We start from the raw sequence: 17,014 nt of genomic DNA, 5'->3' as shown, positions 1-17,014 counted from the left end.
TCGCCACACTATTCTATTCTCACTCCACGCCCTAGTGGATAGTAGGGCATGAAAAGGTCGGAGGACGCGTACCGCCGCCCCTCGCGGGCTCGCTGCGCTCGCTGCGCTCGCCACGCTTCGGGTTGGCGTGGATCGTGGGGTGGCGTTAAAAATTTGGGGGGACATTTAAGGGTTAATTGTGCTTATTTGGGCTCTGTGGCCCATTTAACATTGATTCCTATGGCCAAATCGGGTCCATTGAGCCATTTAACAGTAAAATCGTGTCCATCGTGCCTTTTAACATTGATTCCTATGGCAAATCGGGAGCATCGCGTCGCGGGCATCGCGGGTACATTTATGGCCGGCCGCGACGCGACCGTCACGATTTCCATGTTTAACATGGGTTTCAATGGGAAATCGCGGGCATCGCGTCGGTCGCGTCGCGGCCAGACATAAATGTACCCGCGATGCCCGCGACGGGCGCCCAACTAAGTAAAGAGTACCCAAAATTCTAATAATTTGTAATTAACAGCTTCATTGTCAACCTCTCCATTAGTGATCAGAGGTTGTCCTTCCAAAAAATAGTTTTGCAGGGTGCCAAACAAACAAAGCACTTGAGTCACAATGGTGGCGTTCCCTGCTCTGTCACAATATTATGAGCTGTGAGGTGGTGAACATTGACTAGAAATGAATATTATTGAGGCTAATAATACTTTAGAAACAAAAACAGGCCCACAATGCATGATTTGAGCAATTTTTAGCATTTAAAAAAAAAAAAGATTCAAAAACAAGTCAGAGGGTGGTTTTGGCAAAAGAAAAACCCCATTTTATTAAACGTTTTGCAAAAAGATACAAATAAGTGAATTCAGTAAAGTTATGAAAATCATTTGAAGACTTGCCCAGAGCTGCTAAATATATTGTATCAGCTTGTAACTTTAAATTAATGTCAGAACCTTTCATTTCATAGATTTGAAGAGAATTGTCAAGTGTCAAAATCTGAACAAGGAAATATTATATTAGAATAATTCTAGTTTGTTTCCCATATCCAAAATGCTTTGGACCAGAAGTATTTTGGATATAGGATGTTTCCATATTTTTGAATATTTGCATACTATAATTATAATGCATTTATGCTTCATATACACCTTATACACATGACCTCAAGGCAATTTAATACAATATTTGCATGGAACAAAATTGTTGTACATACACAAAATTCAATTGCTTCATGTACACTTAGGCCCTTATTCTTGACCTTTCGTTTGAACCAGAATCTTAGATGGTGGGCGTATGCGTAGGGTCATTTCTGCGCATTCACATACGCAGGGTGCGTGCATCCACGGCGAACAGATTGTTCACCGGGCACACGCACCCAAGTGTGCCGGTGGGGGGCAGAGAGGGTCGTGAGGCAGCTGGGCTGCTCATTTGCATATGGGAACGCCCATCGTTTAATGGGCGTTCATCACCGGATGTCAGTTGCCCACCCGCTTCCTTCAGAAGTAACCTTAGATGTGCGTGTGGTCGGTGACCATCGAATGATGTGGGTGTTCCTCCGCAGGCTGCGAATGGATGTTTTTGTAAAACATCCATTCACAGCCAGTGAGTGTGGACACACGCTGCAAATGGGTGGCGGTCAGGCCACCATTCGCAAGATGGGGTTTGGTGGACTCGCAAGGCTGCAAATTTGCGAATCAACCAGAATAACTCCTTTAGCACCTTATTCTGATTCACACACAACACTGCAAATTTCACAGCATTGTGTGTGGATAAAACACCGCCTGCTGCTTGCACAGCCACGTGCCTCCCCCTCGCTCATCGAGTTCCCTGTACGGCTGCAAATGTATGTTTTACATAAACCTTGGGTGCGGGGGCCAAATCATTCGATGGTTGCCACCATCTAATGATTTGGAAGGAGCACGCAAAACTAAGACACTCTCGGGTGTCTTAGCTTTGCGTGCTCCCTGTACGGGAACAGAGCGGGCAGCTGACATCCCGTGATGTCAGCTGCCCGCCCCCGGCAGCCGTGTCACTGCCTAACTTCCATGGGAGCGCCCAGTGTTTTCATGGAAACACCCATGAAACGCTGGGTGTTCCCATTGGCGCAGCCCATTGCCACTGCCCCACGCCCACACTGGTGGGTGTGAATGGGATAGCGAACTAGCAGTTCCCCAGGCCCATTCGCACGAACATGCGTATGAACATGTGCAAAAATTTGCAGGCGCTAAACATCGCTCCCTCGTGCGAACACACAGGGGTGAGCAATGTAACCAGAATAAGGCCCTTCGTTACAGCCTGAAAGTAGTTTTAGTCTTTATTTTAACATGTGTATGCATTTAACGAAGTTTGTGTAACTGATCATCCAAATCAAAGATGTCATTATCTCAGTTCCTCTCCAAAAATTCTGTATTCTGGAATAATCAGTATTTCCGAATTTTGGATATGGGAGACTAAACCTGTATCGCACTTACTGTCCAAATAATTGTCTGTTTTAATAGTCATATGCATGGCTCATATTGTTAATGATTACTATATCATTCCCATAATATAATGAACTCTTTTTGGAGATTAGTTGGTTCATAATGTGATAAAGTTAATTTGAAATGTGTACACAATATACTGGATATCATTGAACAGTTTCACTTAAAACTACTGCAGACAAAGGCCCTTATTCTGATCGGTGCGGCCGGATCCGAATATGCGGCCAGGACCGTGCGTGCGAAACCCCGCCTTCCGTACGGATCGCTCACTCCGTCCGAATGCGGTAAGAAGCTGGCCGAACGGACCGCACGTGTATTTTTCATGAAATACGCCTCCTCCATCTCAGGGAACCTCCCCCATCATTCGATGGTCGCAGTTTATCGACTGCAGGACCGAATGGTCCACCAGCTTCCGCAACCTCAGACCACACGGACATTTTTCCGTGCAAAAGCAGGGATCTGGGCGGGCAGCTGACATCCGGCGATGTCATATGTCCGCCCCCTACACGTGCATCACGGCCGCATTACCTTGCGTACGCCCAGCGTTTGCAAGGGAACGCCCATGAAACGCGGGGCGTATGCATATGGTAATGAGCCCAAATAGCCCTTCACGCCCCTCTCCACCCCCTGTTCGGAGTGTTCACATTTCATGCGGGATTTGGCCGTACGCCCCGCTCGCACATGCGCAGAGACGCCTTTGCACATGCGCAGACACAAAACATCGGCGGCCCGAACGCACGTGGATATTACCGCACCAACCAGAATAAGGGCCAAAATGAGGACACAAGCAAAAGGTTAACATGGCAATTTTCTACACATGAGAAGGTCGACATAATTTTGGGGGGAGACTTATTGTTCTTTTTTTGGGACTTTTTCATACCATCCACATAGACTCTTATTGGAAATGGGACACTTTGTCAGAAGCATGGCAAGCAGGGACACAGTACACTACTTTGGAGTCCGCATGATGAAATTAACAAATTGACACCAAAGAAACATGAAAAACTCAGGCCGACCTTTTCATGTGTCAACCATTTCCATGTCAACCTTTTACTTGTCGATTCTTTGTCTATGTTGACCCTTTAGTTGTTAACCTACGGACTGTAACACTCTGCATATTATTACAGCTCATGCCATATTTAGTGCTGGATATTCTCAGAAACTATCCGGGAGTGCCTGGCCTGTTTGTAGCCTGTGCTTACAGCGGCACGTTAAGGTAAATCTTTTATATTTTAAGATATATGTATCTTACATTAATTACTACTCGTTATAGGAGGCTTATGGGGGATATTCATGGTCTGACAATATTTCCAACAGTGCAAATATCAGTTAAGGTTTTCAATCCCAGCCAAGACTCGCCTGATACAGACCCACCTCCCTATGGGGGCAAGTCTGTATTGTCGGACAGGGCCATGGATTGTCGAGTCTGCGGCCATTTTTCTACAAAACTGACACGTTTTCTTCAATCCACGGACTTTCCGACACTCAACAGCCGGAGCATTGAATTCTGCCTGCCGAGTTACTGTCGGAAGAACCGAAAACGGCACAGGATTCAAACTGTCAGGACGTTCCGACAGTCAGAATTCTGGATTGAATACCCCCTATATCTTTGTGTACTAAACTGACCAAGTAATTGTATGTGTGCAGTTACAGTATGGCAGTGTGTACAGCATATGTCACTCTTGCTCATTTAGCAATGGGAGTGAGCTCTGCGATATGACAGACAGGTTGACAAGTGAGGTACAGTACAATTGAATCACCTGCTTTGTACATTTGATGACTGTGTTGCTGAATATAATGTCTACCACTGGGCTTCAGGAACATGCAAAGTTAAAATAGTTATATACTATTTTGTGAGAAGAGTTTTTACTAAAATAATGGGATAAAGGGTGTTTTCACACCCTTTTCACACTATTTCAGTTTCACCTGAATGTATCAAAGGGGTTTTGGAGCAGTTTTTGGGGGAAACTGATCTAAACCCTTTCATTCTCATTTTCAAGCAGATTGTATTTCCCATACTTATAATGGTAAATACAATCTGGGCAAATTTACAAAAAATGTAAAAAAAAAAAAAATCACATTGGGCCATGTGATAATAATGCTAGTTTCCTGTTGGCAAATCACGGGGTTTGTACTATGTAATAGTACATAGGAAAATGCGGTAAAACTAGGCATTTTCCCCTTAGTACATCCCGCCCTTTGTCCCTATGCAGAGAAAGCTGTGCAGGGACAGGGCCAGTGTGGTCAGCTGATCACTGTGTAACAACATGTGTGTGTGTGTGTGTGTGTGTGTGTGGGGGGGGGGGGGGGGGGGTTGTTGTCACAATGGGGGGGCTCCTACATGCACACCTAAACAATTTTCGGCTCAATCAGCCAATATCAGGTGATAGACCCTAAAACTATATAGGTGTGTACCTATCTTGATTTCTAATGTACAATCTGCAGTATAATACATTTAAGATTTCATGTAGAATTACCAGATACTTTAATTCTCCCAATTTATATGAAATAGTTACATATATTTTCATGTAACCTATAAAATGTTTCTTTCATTAGCACAGTCTCCTCAAGTATCAATGCAATGGCTGCAGTAACCATGGAAGATCTTATAAAACCATACACAAATCTCACTGAAAAAAAGTTGACATGGCTCTCAAGGGGAATGAGTGAGTCAAATTAATATCATTCAGTTATTTCTTTCTTTCTTATTACCGTTCGGTGTGTTATAATGTGTAAATGTAGCAGATATCTGATACTTGTTTTAAAAAGAAAGCACAGATGCTCAAGGGTCCTCAACAGGGGTGTAAGTTCATACCAGGAGGCCTTCAGGCAAGTAAGTTGTTGGTTCCACCCACTGGCATGTACTATTAACTACCCAATCCCAGAAGCAAGATAGCCATAAACACCAGTCACACAACCCCTGCCTTCCCTGCCAATACCCCAGCAGCCCCCAGTCACACATCTGCCTGCTTTCACTACCAACATGCCAGCAGCTCCCAGTCACACATCCCCCTGCCAGCACCCCAAAAGCCCCCAGTCACACATCCCCTGCCTTCCCTGACAACACCCCAGCAGCCCCAGCCACACATCCCCCTGCCTGTGTGTGCGTGTGTATATATATATATATATATATATATATATATATACATATATATATATATATATATATATATATATATATGGAAAGATTGTTTGTTGCGTCTGTATTTTCTTTTCCCGCAATCAGTGTTTATTATGATAAGATAACAAACATGCATTGTAGTATAAACATTTTCATTTGGACGACAAAGAGTACAAAGAGTGTCAGATTACAATAGCATGCAGTCCATATTTTAGTTGTTGACAAATACATGTATTAACATTTTAAACTGAAGAAAATAATACATTTTAGTGTAAAAGCATTAAACAGGAAAATAATGTAGTGATAGAAGGAAGTAGAGAGAAAAAGAGAAGATAGGGAAGCGGGAATAGCAGAGAGAGGTAGATTCCAACCAGCGCCGTTTCATGGTTGTGGGGCAGGCGTCAGTGGAGGATTACTAGAGTATGATGCATAATCATGGCTTTCCTTAAAGTTTAGCCAGGGAGACCAGGTGGTGGTAAATGTTAATTAGAAGGAAGCTTGGAGGAAGAGGAAGATGTGAGGTCTTCCATAAGCATGTAGCGATCTATCCTTAGGAACCAGTGAGAGATTGGGGGCCGTGTTTGGGTTCTCCAGAAACAGGGGATAGTTGCTCTTGCAGCGTTCATTAAGTGTCGGAGAAGGGATTTCTTAAACATTGAGATAGGGATCTCCATGTAGGTGAGCAACCAAAATTCAGGGGTGTGTGGTAAGGGAGTACCAGTAATCTGTATGGATAGTCTCCTAATTGTCGTCCAAAAATCAGTTAGTTCGGGGAACTGCCACCAGATGTGTAATGGGGAGCCTTGGGATCGTTGACATCGCCAACATGTGTCAGGAATAGTAGGGAACATCCGATGTACATGTACCGGACATCTGTACCACCTTGAGAGGATCTTGTATTGGGTCTCAAGGATCTGAGTCGAGGATGAGCTGGCAAACGTATATTGGAATATGGTAGGCCACTGGTCGTCTGGTATGATAGTTGTTAACTCAGACTGCCATGCCTTAACAAAGGGGGGTAATTCAGGCAACAGAGCTTCTGAGCATATTTGGTAAAATTACAGATACGAGGTGTTTAGGTGGAGTGTCATCTAAGCATATTTGTTCAAATCTGGTTGGAGTCCCTCTAACTGAAGAGGTATGGGAAGATTGGATATAATGTCGGAATTGTAGGAATGCCCAGAACGATCTTGCAGGTATGGAATATGTCTGTTGGAGGTCGGTGAAGGAACGAAGGCCTGAATTGGACAATAAATGGGAAACGTGGGATATTCCAGCTACGGACCAGGTCATCAGGGAAGGGGAGGCGAGGCCGGTAGGGAAGTCAGGATTACCGAAAAGGGGTGTGGGAAGGGAACGTTCAGGACTAAATAGTGAATGGGGTTTAAGTTTTTGCCAGCACTTCAAGGTGGGGCTCAATGTGGGGTGTGGCGGTCAGGGCATGGTGTCGGGACAGGGAAGTATATGTGATGGTAGTACAGTTGCGTGGTTTAAGATGTGGATCCACTGTTTAGTAGAGGGGGTTCTAGACATCTCTACTATTCTTGCTCCGTGTATTGCATAGTAGTAATTTAAGAACTGAGGGAGTTGTAGTCCTCCTCTAGCTCTGCTATTAACTAAAGTCGCTTGGGAGAGATGGGCTTTACCGGTTCCCCAGAGAAATTTCCCTATTAGGCTCTGTAGGGATTTGAAGTAGGAGGTAGGAATTGAAATCTGTAGAGTCTGTAAAAGATATAACACTTTGGGAAGGATGTTCATTTTCACTGTGTTAATCCTACCAAACCAGGAGAGTCTCAGAGGGGACAATCTCTGGAGATCCACTTTTAGTTTAGTCATAAGGGGGAGAAAGTTAAGTTTGAAGAGGTCATTAATGTTGGGGGATAGTAAGACTCCCAGATATTTAATATGGGAGGGATGCCAGAGAAATTGGTAAGAACCCATAAGACCCTTTACACTGCTGGCAGGTGTAGAAATGTTAAGGGCAATTGATTTGGAGTAATTTATTTTAAAGTTGGATAATAGGCTAAATCTGTGAAATTCCCTCATAAGAGCAGGAAGGGTACTTACGGGCTCAGTGAGCGTGGCGAGGAGGGCATCGGCAAATAGTGCCAATTTGTATTCGCGGTCTCCCACCTGTACTCCCTTTATGTCCCTATTGGCCTGGATCGCCGGTGCCAGGGCTTCCATACATAAAACAAAAATAGTCGGTGAGAGGGGGCAACCTTGGCGTGTGCCATTACTTATCATAAAGGGGGAGGAGAGAGCCCCATTAATTCAGACCCTTGCAGACGGGGAGCGGTATAAGGCAGCGTCTGTATTTTTATGTGCAGCAGCTCTGTTAGGATTTTCAATGATAAAGAGGTTAATTACAAAGCGCTAAAGATTTTTTTGGAAAAGAAGAAAGAAAGAGTACAAACATAAGAAAGAAGGATTAAATAAGAAAAAAATAATAAAATACAATATCAAAAAATGTTTACACTCTTTTCTGTCAATTTGCTATGACCGAGAAACAGATTAACAATGTCCTTGCATAAGTTCATTTGCCGTATGCATGGTAGCAAAGTGCCAGACTTGGTGCCAAAGAGCAAAGTTTAGAAGCCACACTAACTGTCCCTTACTGTATTGTGGGTCAGCGGCTTCCTCCTTGCCGCTCAGATGTGACCGTGGCTTTCGTCCTGTGCATGCTTGGGGCGACTTCCAGTATACTGCTCCGTGCTTCTGGTCTCCATCCCTCGCTTCCTCCAACACGTTTCGAGCCTCAGCTCTTACTCATGGATACAGGATGTTGGTTGCTGGGTTGCATTTATATAAAATGCTTTCATCAAACTTTATTTAGACTGGTTAAAAACGGAGCTCTGTGTCCAGAAATGGAGACTGTTTTTGGCGGTTACTATATGTCTCAATGAGTATTGCATGGAAAAGGGAAAAAAGAAAGAGAAATAGGAAGGGAAGGGCGGAAAGATAAAAAAATAAAAAAATGAGGAAAAACATAATGTTTAAAATGTTATTAGTTTTAAAATGTATAAAAAACTTTTTAAGTCTATATCTAGATTTAATCCCAAGGGACATTATATCTTCAAATGATGAATCCATTTTGTGTCGATTTTTAGGAGGTTTTTTATCTGATCTCCTCCTCTCCAATTTTTTTCTACTTTTTGAATAGCAATGAATTCTAATGTGTTAAATCTTTATTATGGTGTGTTAAGAAATTATTTCAGACACTATGTGTTATGAGTCCATTTTTTATATTGTACATATGCTCTCTTATTTGTGTTTTTAATTTGCTTTTTGTTTGCCCAATGTACTGTAGACCACATGGGCATTTAAGTAGGTATATTATTCCCTCTGATTCACAGGTCAGATGATATTTTATCAGGTATTCTTTTTTTGTTTGGTTTGATGTGAATTTCATCATGGACTTAGATACAGGTATTATTTAGAATCTCTGTTATGATCTGGTAATTATTGCTGTATCGTGTGATGAATGACAGTTGATAGGTGTCTGTTTAATTTTCATTTTTTTTATATTTGATGAGTTCTTCTCTTTTCATTTCTCCCGTGATTCGGATTTGTTTATTTAATTCTTGTTCTGAGTATCCTCTTTTTGAAAATTTTTATTTCATATTGTCACTTTCTTTAAGGAATGTTTCTTTTTTTAACAGTTTCTCCGTAATCTCCTAAATTGTCCTGTCAGTATATTCTTTTGACACGTATGATTAGTACTCTTCTTGGACAATGCGTTATTGCCACTGACTGCTTTTGTGTGATTTTGGGTTTCAATTTTGCATTCCTCTATATAGATTTCAGGGTCCAGATAGATTACTATTGATCTGCTGTTTGTCGAGGTAAATTCTAGACTACACTCATTTTCATTCATGTATTCTAGGAACTCCTTTAGTTCTTGCTCTGGTCCATCCCAGATAAAGAGGAGATCGTCTATATAGCGTTTCCAACATGTTAGGTAATTTTTTAAACGATTGATTGTTATTCCATATGGTATGCTCCTCCCACCATCCTATAAAAAGATTTGCATAGCATGGTGCAAAAGATGTCCCCATTGTAGTACCCTTTACTTAATTGAAGAATTTGCCTCCATACCAAAAAGTTGTGGGTAAGAATGAAATCAATCCCATCCATTAGGAAATTAATTTGTACATTTTTCAAATCGGTCATTGTTGATAAGAAGTATCTTGTTGTTTCACATCCTTTCTCATGGCTTATGCAAGTATATAATGACTTTCTGTCACTCGTACACAAAATCATCGAAGCCTTCCATTCGATGGTCTCAATACATTGTAAAATATGCATCGTATCCTTCACGTAGCTCTTTTGTGACGAGACTAAATCTTGCAGAAAGGTGTCGATATATTTGGACAAATTTGATGAAATAGAGTCCACCCCAGACACTATTGGATGGATTTTTTTCATCCTTATAGAGTTTAGGCAAGTGGTAGAATGTGGGGACCTTTGGATTTTTATTGAAAAGAAAGTCAAATTATTTTCCTTAGGAATTCCCAATTCTTTTCCTTCTTTGAGTATCGTCAGTAGTTCTCGTTAATACTTCTCTGTTGGATCTGTTTTCAAAACAATATACGTTTATTTATCCTCAAAGAGATTTTCAGCTTCTGTTTGGTATTGTTCTATGTCCATTATTACCAATCCTCCGCCCTTATCGGCTGGTTTTATAATTCGTGATTTATCCTCTTTTAATTGTTTTGCTGCCACTTTTTCTCCTTTTGTTATTTAATATTTGATTTTATTTCTTTCTCTGGTATACAGTATATGTATATGTATATGTATATATATATATATATATATATATATATATATATATATATAAAACGCATGAAGGTGCGGCACTCGGTCGTCTGTAACTGTGCACGAATAAACACTCAGCAAACGAGTTGCAGGTCAACGTTTCAAATGTATTTCATTTGTCATCAGGATTATTCGTGCACAGTATCATGCATTGTATCATTTCTTTGTGAAGGCACCGGCCGCATGATATTCAAGTCACTGGGAGTGCCAAGCCTCTGCATACTATATATATATATATATATATACAGTATATACAATTCACACTCACCCAATCCACGTAGCAGTTAGCAGGCAGAAGAGGCAAAATGAGACCAGCACTCGTTTGTAGGTGAAAAAAGTACTCTGTATTAAAGGTAACGCATGGTTATACAGACAGTACAGGCAGCTGACCCAACAGCCGTTTCAACCAGGGTGTCCTGGTTTTATATATAGAGAGAGAGTAACAGGGGTGGAACAAAATGACGGGGGGCATCTAGTGCTCCTTGGGAATTGGGTGTGACTTCATAAGGGATGTAGCCTCAAAGGCATGCCATATCCACAAGACAGTGAAAGGAGAGGGTGATGTGGAGAGGCAGTGGGAGATGGGGAGAGGGTGATGCCTTAAAGAGGCAGAGAAAAGAGAGGGTGTTGGGGAGATAGTGCCACAGGGGAGAGGCAGAACATGAGGTACTGAGTGATGGGGAGAGATAGTGAGTTATGAAGAGGCAGAGGGTGACAGGAGAGGCAATGGAAGATGCCATGGAGAGGCAAAGGTTGACAGGAAGGTGACAGGAAAAGCAGTAAGTGACAAGGAGAGGGTAATGGGAAGTGGGTGATATATAGGGGCACTTAGCTGGATGAGAAGGGGGTAGTGGCATGGTGTTGGGGGGACACTTGACTGGAAAAGAGGGTACACTGGGCTGAGTAGGGGAAACACTGACTGTATTGGAGCAGAAGGGGGGTTAAGTTGAGTGTAATTTGGTTGGCTGAAAGAGCAAAAGGAGGATACACTGGGCTGGCAGGGTGCGAGACACTGGGATGTGAGGGTCAGTGAGATGAAGGGGGACACTTTGTGAATGGGGGCACTGGGCAACATGGAAAGAGAGCAGTGAGATAGAAGTGGGAGTGGGGAATTACTATGGCTAGACTGGCTGGGGTAAGGGGATCTAGACAGGGGAAGGGACCAGTGTGATAGAAGAAGTGGAATTAACCCCAGCCCACTGGTTTTACACCACCATAACCCCACACTACAGTGATGACTGTCACCTCACTGCTACTGCCGTGCCACTGGGACTGCAACCTGGTCCTGAATCAGGTGAGTGGGAAGGGTGGATGTTACTAGTCTTACAATGGGTAGCCAACACTTTACATGAGGAGATCTAAGCGAGAGCTCTGGTGGTCATGTGATAGGTCAGGTGGGGGTTGGTAAACAAGATCACACAGGGGTTTGCACACCCCCTCTCCCAACATACTTGCCAAGGTTATGTCCAGCTCCACTACATGGAGGAGGGGGTGCTGATGGCTACTTGGTCAGGGGCAGATCCGGGAGGAGGGAGCAATTAGTGCAATAAGTGCAGCAGCCTCTCACCCCAGTCCCCTTCTCTTTTTACCTTGTGCATGTGCTCCAGCAATGTCTGCACAGCCGATGGCTGCCTTTACTCAGTGCTGAGCCAGCCTGGGGCCCTGTCTGCTTGGAGCGGGCTGCTGACATCACATGATGTCAGCATCCGCCTCAAATTTGCCAGAAAGCGTCCTTCTGAAAACTAAGTCCAGGCTTACTTTTCACAACGAACAGAGGAACAATCATTCAATGGAGAGTGACCATTTAATGATTTTTCCTCTGTGCAGGTTCATGCGAGTGGATGTGTAAGCATACACATCCGCTTGCAGCGCTCCGAGAGGATGTGGCTGGTGGGGTGGGGCGTACGTAGTGAATAGGTCTGAATTGGGCTCACTGCTCACACACAGCCTACCAGTTCCAACTCTGCTCATGAAGGTGGGTAGGACTTGGCCATTGCCAAGGTCCTGATAGACAGCGCTCACTCACTGCCTCCCTCCTGTTCTTCCCCGGTGCTTCTGGTGCAGACGGGAGCAACAGGATGTCAGACAGGAGACCAGAGGAGATGCCAGACAGGAGATCTGAGGAGATCTCAGAGTGGGGTCTGAGAGGTCACTTCATATGTGCAGCATCTGTGTTTATTAATGTTTATTAATGTTTCATGTTCCCGCATATGTAGATGTACAGTATTAACTGCTTTATCAGCATTTCATCACTTTACCAGGCTTAATAATCTGCCCCTATGTTTGATAAATGGTTGCCTTTCTCTCTTTCTTTTGCTTTTTCTTTCTTTCTGTTGCTGTTGGTTTTTCTTTTTTTGTCATTTGATTTTTTGTTTATTTCTTTCTTTTGCTTTTTCTGTCTTTTCGCTTTCATTCTTTAGCTTTTTTCTTTCTTTATTTTGCTTTCTTTTTCTTTTTTCTTTACTTCTTTTTCTTTCTTTCTTAAATTTGTTTGCTTTCTTTTTCTGTTTCTTTCTTTTTTTCTTATTCTTTGTTTCTAGTGCCCCTGAGTAGGCAAGTAGGGTTTCTGTTACATGGTAGATGGTGTATAAGGAGCATGGTCAGTGTAAGGCTTTGAACCTACTGACTTCCATTGCCACCAATACCAACTTTTCATACCCTCAAGTGAAAGTGTACCGGTGGTGTCTCAGAAGTTCCACAGCCACCATCTGCATTAAGTACAACAAGGATGTCTATGACTTGGTGGCACCTCCAGAGGTTAGTGTTAGGCTGAGGGGGGAGGGTTAGGCTGCCGGTAGGTAGGGTTAGGGTTGGGGGGCAGGGAGAAGGTAAGTATACTTACTGGACCTGTGTTGGGATTCTCTTCATTACCATGGGGATTCTGCTGTAATTTTTCTCTGTCACTCATCCATATGTATTCTACTTAAATTGTAAATAGGGCTAATGTCTAATATCTGGGGTGATGAATAAGACTCATAGCATGACAAATAATGAGCAAAAATTATTCAAATCAGAAAAATGTGCCTACAGTACCTACTATCCTTAGGTTCGACATGGTTACAAAGACACATACTGTAGGCAATTGTATTTGCAGGCAGAGAGACCCACAGATGGTGAGAATTGGTACACAACAATATTGGAGAGTGTGAGCTATCTGCATACTAGGAAATCTACTGGGAAAGTCTATGCAACGGCCCTCCAGCTGTTGTGAAAATACAAGTCCCATCATGCCTTGCCACAGTTTTGCTATTAGGGAATGCTAAAACTATGGTAGGGCATGCTGGGATGTGTAGTTTCACAACAGCTGGAGGGCCATAGTTTGGACATGCCTGGTCTATGCAATTAGTCATCTTAATTTACGATAGAATGCTCCAATTATTTGGGGGCTTATTCTGGTTCACTCGCAAAGGCAAATTACTTCTCAAATGAACAGAGCCATGTGCAGTGCAGGTGGGGCAGATGTAACTTGTGCAAAGAGAATTAGATATGGGTGAGTTATTTTGTTTCCATTTTGTTGAGTAAATATTGTCTGCTTTATTATTACACTGCAATATAGATCTTACTTTGAAGTAAAACCCCACCCAAATCTAATTCTCTCTGCACATGTTACAAATGCTCCCCCCTGCAGTGCACATTGTTTTGCCCTTTTGAGAAGGAATTTGACTTTGCGAGTGAACCAGAATAAGGGCATTAGTGTGCTAAAATAGATGATTTGTTCAGGATTTCCAGAACATTTGCACCTGCTTTATTAAGAAATGTTTTTTTGTTTTTTTTTGCAGCCTGTACGTATGGCTTAGTGTGTATAGCAATGTCAGTACTCGCATCGCATATGGGAAGTGTGATCCAGGTAAATAATTTTACATTATGTCATCATGTTTATTGTTCTGTCATGTTTTTTCATGTCCTATATAAATAATATAAACTATTATAGCTGCGTAATGAGATTATTACTCACATACATTGCTTTTAGTGACACCTGCTAAGTTGCCCCTAACCATAACTGTTTCACTTCTGTTTCACCTGCAGACTCTTATTACAAAGGGGGGTCCAAGTTTGCCTCCGTTTTTTGCAATGAGTTTTGGGAGTGTGTTGGAGTATTTTCTAATTTGGCCACATGAGTAGACAAAATGGGGCAAACTTGGATCTGTCTGTTCTGAAAAGATGTATTTTATTGCTTATAATGGGCCAGATGCACTAAGCTTCAAAAGTGATAAAATGAAAAGTGATAAACAGCCAGCCAATCAGCTCCTAACTTCCATGTCACAGACTGTGTTTGAAAAATGTCAGGCAGGAGCTGATTGGTTGGTTATTTATCACTCTCAATTCTATCACTTTATCATGCTGCTAAAGCTCTTCATTCTTCTTGTATTGAAAGGAAGAAATATCAAAATCTCTGCCACTGGGGTGGTGGAGCTGGAGTCCAGTCAACCCTGCAAGTTCAGTAGTGCACCGGCCTAGTACTAATGCACGGTGTCTTACCAATGTGCATGAATTAGATTTAGCATTGTGAGATCTAATTCAGCAAGCACAGCCTGTTTGAGAGTACTGGAGCCACAATTCTGATTGGTAATGCTGGATACACTACATACTGTATAATGCTAAGTAATCCTACTGATATGTGAAAACACAATGAACAACAGACGTGTGCTTATTGTTTATAGTAATATAATTGATTAATTTCCATCACCAGAAAATAGTATGGTGATGGGGAAATTGTACCATTCTTGTAGATACAGAATGGTAACTGTTTTAATAGATATGGATGTTTATACTGGGAATGTGTGTGAAGTCATTGTGGTGAGTACTGTACACACCAGCAGAAGAGTTAGGTTGTGTGGCAGGTAAGTTAGGTTTAGGCGGCAGCGTGAGGGGTAGGGTTAGGCACTAGTGGGGGAGGGGTTAGGGACAGGTTGCACGGGGGTTAGGGTTAGGCTTCTAGATAGGAGGGATAGGGTTAGTGGGGGCAGGGGTAGGGTAAATATACCTACCTGACCTTGTTGGGATTCTCTCCTTCGGGATGCAGGCGTCGGATTCTGACGTCAGCCATATGTATCCTATGCAGAACACTCTGTTTTACCACGAAAATGTGGTAAAAACCCAGGTTTTTTACCGCATTTCCATATTCTCTAAACTTCCTCTGCCGGGTCAGCGCTGCAGAGGGTATTGACAGCTTTTTCTGATGTGACACTGTAGAAGCCTATGTTAGAACATCATGCCCAAAAGTATTTGTATAATCAGATTTATTACTCATTGACGGCTGAATGCTATAACATCCGTGGCCCCAGTACGCCGGCATCCGCCAGCCACCGCATCCATAATAATCGCATATGCACTAACATATGCGATCATTAATGGAATGGACATCTCTTGCGATAAGAGCTGTCCTTTGTTATGCGGCACCGTCTCTGGACTTCCAGCTGTGAAGGAGCCGGCTGCGGGGCATGCTGGGAGGGATCTTTGACAGATCCTTCACATACAGAGACATCGCTGCGGAGAGAAGCATATAGGCTTATATAGGGTATCGCGTTAGTGCATCCCGCCCGATGTCTGATGTTCTTATAATGCTCCATTTAATTTAATGAAGGATATCTTAGCAAGTCAGAAAGGAGTAATGTGTCATCAGCAGTACTTTCCTCTGCTACCATGGAGTCTATTGATCCGTCAGCATGTGTCACTCTGTTCCCCCTATTCTTGCATCTCAAAATTATTCCTTAAATACTGACATTGTATGCAGTATATACTGTATTGCGGTAGGATTCTTGATTATACATAACCATTAAAATTCATTTGTTTAAATAACAGTCATATGCACCTTCATTATGTGCTAATTATGTACCTTCATTGGGACAGCATGGAATGGTTAGCATTACTGCCTCACAGCGCTGAGGACATGGGTTCTATTCCCACCATGGCCCTAACTGTGCGGAGTTTGTATATTCTTTGTATAGTCTCCCCGTACTTGCGTGGGTTTACTCTGGGTACTCTGGTTTACTCCCACAATCCAAAAATATACTGATAGGTTAATTGTCTGTGTTTACATGTACATGTGTTAGGGAATATAGGGCCTGATTCTATTTGACTCTGTAATAATAGTGGTTGTAAGTTCTTTTACTTCTAACTAGGGTCAGTCTTAATAAAATGTTCATTATTGTAAATATACTGTTTTCTATTTAAGGCAGCATTATCTATATTTGCCATGGTCGGAGGTCCACTGCTTGGACTCTTTTCCCTTGGGATGTTTTTTCCTTTCGGCAATTCTTTGGTGAGTAATACATATATTATTTTGGCGCTTGTCACTTATATGTATTGGCAGCACTTAAAAGATGGACTCTCCCCACCACCCACTCAGTTATTTTACTTTCTTGATATAATGTTCTTTTATTACATCAGTATGGTCCACTGCCCGAGCATTATACCACAATTTTGGCACTATGGGCCTGATTCAACATGGCTTGCTAAGCAGCGCACAAGTACTGCTTAACCGGAGGGTTAATGCCCCCCAACAGGTGAGCGAATGCCCGCCCCCAGCTGCCGCGCAAAGGTCCCCGATGGCATGCGAATGAATGTGTTTGTGTACAATGCAGGCCTAAGTCGCTGACCATCAAATGATTTTTTTGCC

At 42.6% G+C, this 17,014-nt stretch overlaps 1 protein-coding gene across 1 annotated transcript in view; it reads left to right on the top strand.

Annotated features, from left to right (window-relative positions):
* The window catches only part of LOC146074288 (sodium-coupled monocarboxylate transporter 1-like), a 61,032-nt gene that overhangs the window by 24,624 nt on the left and 19,394 nt on the right, over positions 1 to 17,014 (top strand). Inside the window, exons 8-11 of the mRNA XM_083182217.1 lie at positions 3,584 to 3,672; positions 5,013 to 5,122; positions 14,175 to 14,242; positions 16,571 to 16,657. Coding sequence (XP_083038343.1) covers positions 3,584 to 3,672; positions 5,013 to 5,122; positions 14,175 to 14,242; positions 16,571 to 16,657 — 354 coding nt within the window. The remainder of the gene's footprint in view (positions 1 to 3,583; positions 3,673 to 5,012; positions 5,123 to 14,174; positions 14,243 to 16,570; positions 16,658 to 17,014) is intronic.

This window comes from Crinia signifera, chromosome 4, assembly GCF_055691185.1.
Source record: "Crinia signifera chromosome 4, ASM5569118v1, whole genome shotgun sequence".
NCBI classification, from domain to species: domain Eukaryota; kingdom Metazoa; phylum Chordata; class Amphibia; order Anura; family Myobatrachidae; genus Crinia; species Crinia signifera.
The sequence above is the reverse complement of the archived record's forward strand: the minus strand, read 5'-3'. Positions and strand labels throughout refer to the sequence as shown.